General features: G+C 42.1%; 1 protein-coding gene across 1 annotated transcript; it reads left to right on the top strand.

Annotated features, from left to right (window-relative positions):
* The first annotated feature begins 476 nt into the window (after positions 1-476).
* On the top strand, positions 477-3,679 carry LOC4333543 (kxDL motif-containing protein LO9-177). The gene is made up of 3 exons (XM_015773087.3): positions 477-614; positions 3,033-3,185; positions 3,326-3,679. The coding sequence occupies exons 1-3, from the start codon at positions 502-504 to the stop codon at positions 3,429-3,431; spliced, it is 372 nt and encodes a 123-aa protein (XP_015628573.1). The 5' UTR covers positions 477-501; the 3' UTR covers positions 3,432-3,679.
* The last annotated feature ends 1,276 nt before the right edge of the window (positions 3,680-4,955 follow it).

Below are 4,955 nucleotides of genomic sequence, written 5' to 3'. Positions count from 1 at the left end.
TATGTAAATTACTTTTATATATCTAAGAAGTAACTTAGTGAAATCTAAAAGTAATTTAGACATATCATAAAAGTAATTTGTGATTTTTTATCAAAGTATAATGATGTGAGATCTTGTTGTAAAGATTTAATTGTTACGAATACAATGGTGTAATCGGATCATAGATCAGATGAGTAGTTTAAGATAAAATTGTATTTGAAGTATAGGTGAATGGTGTCTCTTATAGATAGACAAACCAAAACAAAACTAAGCTTCAAGTCCAAAAAAAACAAATGAGGCCCAACGTACCGGACCTTCCCAAACAGACCAGAACGAGTAAGCCCAACAGTTAAAAAGCCCACTTACATGCAAGCCCAAAGCATTTTCAGGACTCGCCATTCATGGGCCCTCATAGGGCCAAAGGCCCAGGAGAGCCCAAAACCGCACGCCCTGGGCCAGCACAGCCGTGACCCCCGTGAGAGTCGTCGAGACTCGATAGGGGAGAGGAGGGCTCAGGCGGCCATGGAGAAGTCGCCGCCGGAGACAGCCGCGGCGGCCGCGGAGGTGGCGGCGCGGTTCAGGTCGCTGGTCGACACCGGGGACATCGGCGCCATCAGGCAGACGCAGCACCTCATGTACGTCGGCACGGCTTCCCCCCCTTCCCCCTTTCCTTGCCCTTGCTCTCCCCGCTCCCTTTTCGATCGGGGCTGGTCGATGAACGGAACGCCGCCGTCTCTGATCCCTGCGCCTAGGCTACTGTCTCGGTGGTTCTCGTGTTCTATGATTTAGAGTTAGGGTCTCAGGGATTGCTTGTTGTTCCCATCGAGGGTTTGCGAAAGTGGCGGAACGGTGATTTGATTCGGTGGGTAGAATCGAATTCAGTGCATCCCTTTGCTAGGAAGAACCGAGGTTTCGGCGTGTGTCCACAAATCTGACCGGGTTTTTGGCTTAGCATTTCTGGGTAGCAATACGCAGCTGTTCACAATTGTGCATGGTTTCCTCACAGCGCGCCCATTTTTTGGGTTTTAGAATTCTCTTGGAGATGCTCTAACCCTTCATTGTCTATGCCGTGATGTTCTATTGATTTGAAAGCATACTGACATCCTATTTTCTGACATCGTGGTTACCTGCTAGAATTTTGATCTTACTATATGTTACTTCTTTCACAATGTAAGTCATTCTAACATTTCCCATATTCATATTAATATTAATGAATCTAGATAGATATATATGTCTAGATTCATTAACATCAATATGAATGTGGGAAATGCTAGAATGACTTACATTGTGAAACGGAGGGAGTACCTACTATGAACGAAAAAGGCATTATTGATTACTACTATTTATAAGAACTGAACTATTATAAGTTGTTGCATCTGTTTACCAGCAATGCATTCACTTTGGCAGTCCTGGGGTGCTTCGATAAGCTTTAGAGCTATTTTGAGTATTAACTAGATCCTCTCGTGAGATTTAGAGAATGTTGGTAGCCCTTCGTTTGTGTAGCAATGATTTCTTGGAAGGAGAATTTATCCTAATCTGTCGTTAGTGATTGATGCTTCACAATACTCAAGATTGATGCTAAATGCTCACTGTTAATGATGTCTCACAAATATTCTGGTGGTTGTAAGTTCTGTTTGAAATCAACAACTATTACCATATATGAACACTCCATATAACCGCATTTCCCTGCCTGGTCGCCCCTCAATTGGTCCCGCACAAAATTCGGTAGAGCGATATATATCTAGGAATAACATTCAAGATAGATATGTAGGAATAAGATCCATGTGCCAAAACTTTTGGTGCTATCAGTATTAACGAGTCACCCTTTCAGTACTGTTGTGATTTAAGATATCACTGTACTCTCTGAGCCCTTGATATTTACATCTTGTATCTCATCTTGCACTGGCGTGCTTGGCTCAACCAGTCTTGGAGTTTAAACAGATGTACAGTGTGGTAGTTCCTAAGTGGCTAAGTGTCATTATTAGTTGCAGCAATATTCATATGTACATTAATGGCTTCTTTAGAGCGCCAGAAATTTTCCTGATTATGCTGGAAATGAACTGCATGCTGTAAAATTCTTGCATCCAAAGGTTCCCAGTCTAATCCATGTTTCCCCTGTTGCCATCATTCTCTTGTTTTTCTTCGGAGGAAAAGAAAAGAACGGTCACTTGCTACTTCTGGAAATGCCATCTTTAAGTATCTGTAATCACTACCTTGCTGTTGCAAGTTAACTTTTGGGTGCATAGTTCTATTCCACATTTAAGCATGAACATGAAATGTTTGTGATTGTTGTATTGAGCTAATGGCAAGCATATGACTGTTTTGGGCATTTACATGCTCCATGTGTGGAAATTATGGAAGTGCTCAACATACACCCAAAAAAAAACTAGATTTGGAGTGGGAGACGTCCCTCCAAACATTTGTTAAAGACGAAATAGTGAGCGTGTTGGGGATTGAACACGGGATCTTGGTGTTGGAACCACATACCCCTTGCCACTACACTATCAAGTACATCTCAAGTGCTCAACATACATGTTGTTGTATTATTTTGCGATGCATTTGTCATATGTTGCGGTTCTGCCTTCCCAAGAGTTCTGTTTTAACTTGGACTGCTGAGCCTGCCTCAATTAGGTGAATTAACATATGATGAGTTGTAGGCGATAGTAGAACCTTGAAGTTTAATTGGGGTGCATCAAACTGTAGTAATGTTGGTTTGTCCATGCTTTATGCAAAACCAGCATGTTTTTCCCTTCATGCAAAGATCTACAAGAACCTTACCACGACATAGTAATATTTCTTAGATTTGGCAGATTCCTTTGCTCTATTGCTGGAAATTCTCTCACTTCTCGCTCTTCTGCTCTTCTGTTAAGAGTAATTTGCCTAACGTAACATTTATGTTGACATACTGTATTTTGTTATACATATGAGAAATGCTAGTTGCTTAGTGATACAGTTTTCTATACTTTAGCAGTAGAATTTGCAGGAATTGCTGTGTTCCTTGTCTTTTGCTGCTAATGGAAACCCCTACTTTTTTTTTGTGTTTACTCTGGCAGACTGGGACGGTTGCAAGATAGCAATGCAGTTCTCACACATTTTAACGAGTACTCTGAACAATGCTTTGCGGAGGTGTCTAATGACTTTGCTAGTAAAACTCGTCTTCTCAAATCCATGAAGGACGATCTTGACCATATTTTCTTGAAGCTGAGGTACATTTCCACTGGCCATTCAAAATTATGATTTTCTGCGTTTCATCCTCCTTTAGTTTTTCAGTTCTCTTATCCCCAAGCATGCATTCGAATTACTATCATAACAATTTTCCCACTTGGTAAACTATCTTATGTTGTAGAAGCATGAAATCGAGGCTAGCGGCAACATATCCAGATGCTTTTCCCGATGGTGCAATGGCAAAAACGATGGACCAAAGACCGGACCTTGAAAGTCCGCTTGATTAAAACAGCTTATCATTTTGACTGAGATCTCCGGTTGAGTCCTTCTGTACTCATCTTGAAGAAGAATGTTTTGTCTGCACTTTTGCCGAAAATGTATCTTTGAGAAACGTCTGCTTCTGTTTATTAAGTTGTGTAACCTTGTAGTCCTATGTTTTTTAGATAATGGATAAGTTATAACCTTGTAAATAACTGTTCTCTCTAGATCAGCCTCTCTCACACACTTTTGTGTGGTAAAAACTTGTTGGATCATAGCTACTGTATTTCCATCGATTTTTTTTTAAAAATAATTTTGTTATGCAACTAAAGATCTAGCAACACGACCTCGCCAGGGGAAAACATTGAGAGCCTCATCGGTGGCCCATATATTCCCTAATAAGCCGTTTTGACTTATTAGGGAATAAAAAGTAATTTATAGGTAAAATTTTCATATATGTGTTCTTGATAACTTAAAAGTAATGTTGAAAATATTTTAAAATCAGTCTCAAAATTAAGTTTGAAAATTGGGTTTAAAGAAACAGATGATTAGGAAGAGGAAGATATAAACAACGGATTTGTCAAATGGCATTCAACGGAAAAACAAACCAAAATCTTATGAAGTTTTTTACTTTCAGATATGCTCTACCATTCATGCTCGGCTGCCTCCTTCAGCTCAGGCAAACTCCGGCAAGCTCTGACCAACTGCAGCTGACTTTTAACGATTTAGTGTTAGCGACGGACGACAGTAGGTACCGGGGACTGGGGGTGGTGAGGTAGTGGGTCATGCTGGCACTACCCGTCTAGCCACGTTGTGTTTGGGCTGTAACCTGGCCCAGCGTGCCAGCTTGGGCTGTAACCTGGCTTAGCGTGCCAATACGACAAGTGCATGTAGCGAGCCAGCGCAACATGGCCCAGGAATAGCACATGGCTTGGCCCACGTGGCACGATGGCGATCGACGACTGGCGAACAACCGCCAATTGAGCAACTATCATCTGAGTAGGAGCCAGGAGGAAAGGAGAATGAAAGAATCTAGGAAGTTAGGGGATTAGGGGAGAGGAAGCAATGATGGACGCTCGTCGACGTAGGCCTACACAGTAGCGCTGCGGCTTGGCCAACCCCATTCGTGAGCACAACCACTAGGCATGTCGGTCATTGTGGGCTCACTGACTCGGGGTGAAGAAAGTAGGAAGTGAAGGGTCACGGCGGTGCTTGACAAGTAGGAAGAGGAATGTGCTATCAGTGAGCGAAGGACCTCGCTAGAGCTTCGCCAAAGTTTGTGTAGCAAGATGCAACAAACTCTGTTCGCATTTGTTTCCTTGGTATATTTATCAAATGTGGGCTAACCGGCTTCCACACAACCCATATAATTGTTGATGAGAAAACACGGCAGCCTAGGAGTTTTGCTTAGCTCCAGTGTAAGTCCAAATCTCGCTTTTGGGTTCAGAGTGTGCCAGTTGATTTGATCCTGCAACCAACAAGAATAAACAAGAAAACCAAGTTAAATTAAATAGCCAATCGGATGGTAAGCCGATGATGTATCATGTAAACCT

This window comes from Oryza sativa, chromosome 3, assembly GCF_034140825.1.
Source record: "Oryza sativa Japonica Group chromosome 3, ASM3414082v1".
Classification (NCBI taxonomy): domain Eukaryota; kingdom Viridiplantae; phylum Streptophyta; class Magnoliopsida; order Poales; family Poaceae; genus Oryza; species Oryza sativa.
This window is presented reverse-complemented; position numbering and strand designations above follow the sequence as displayed.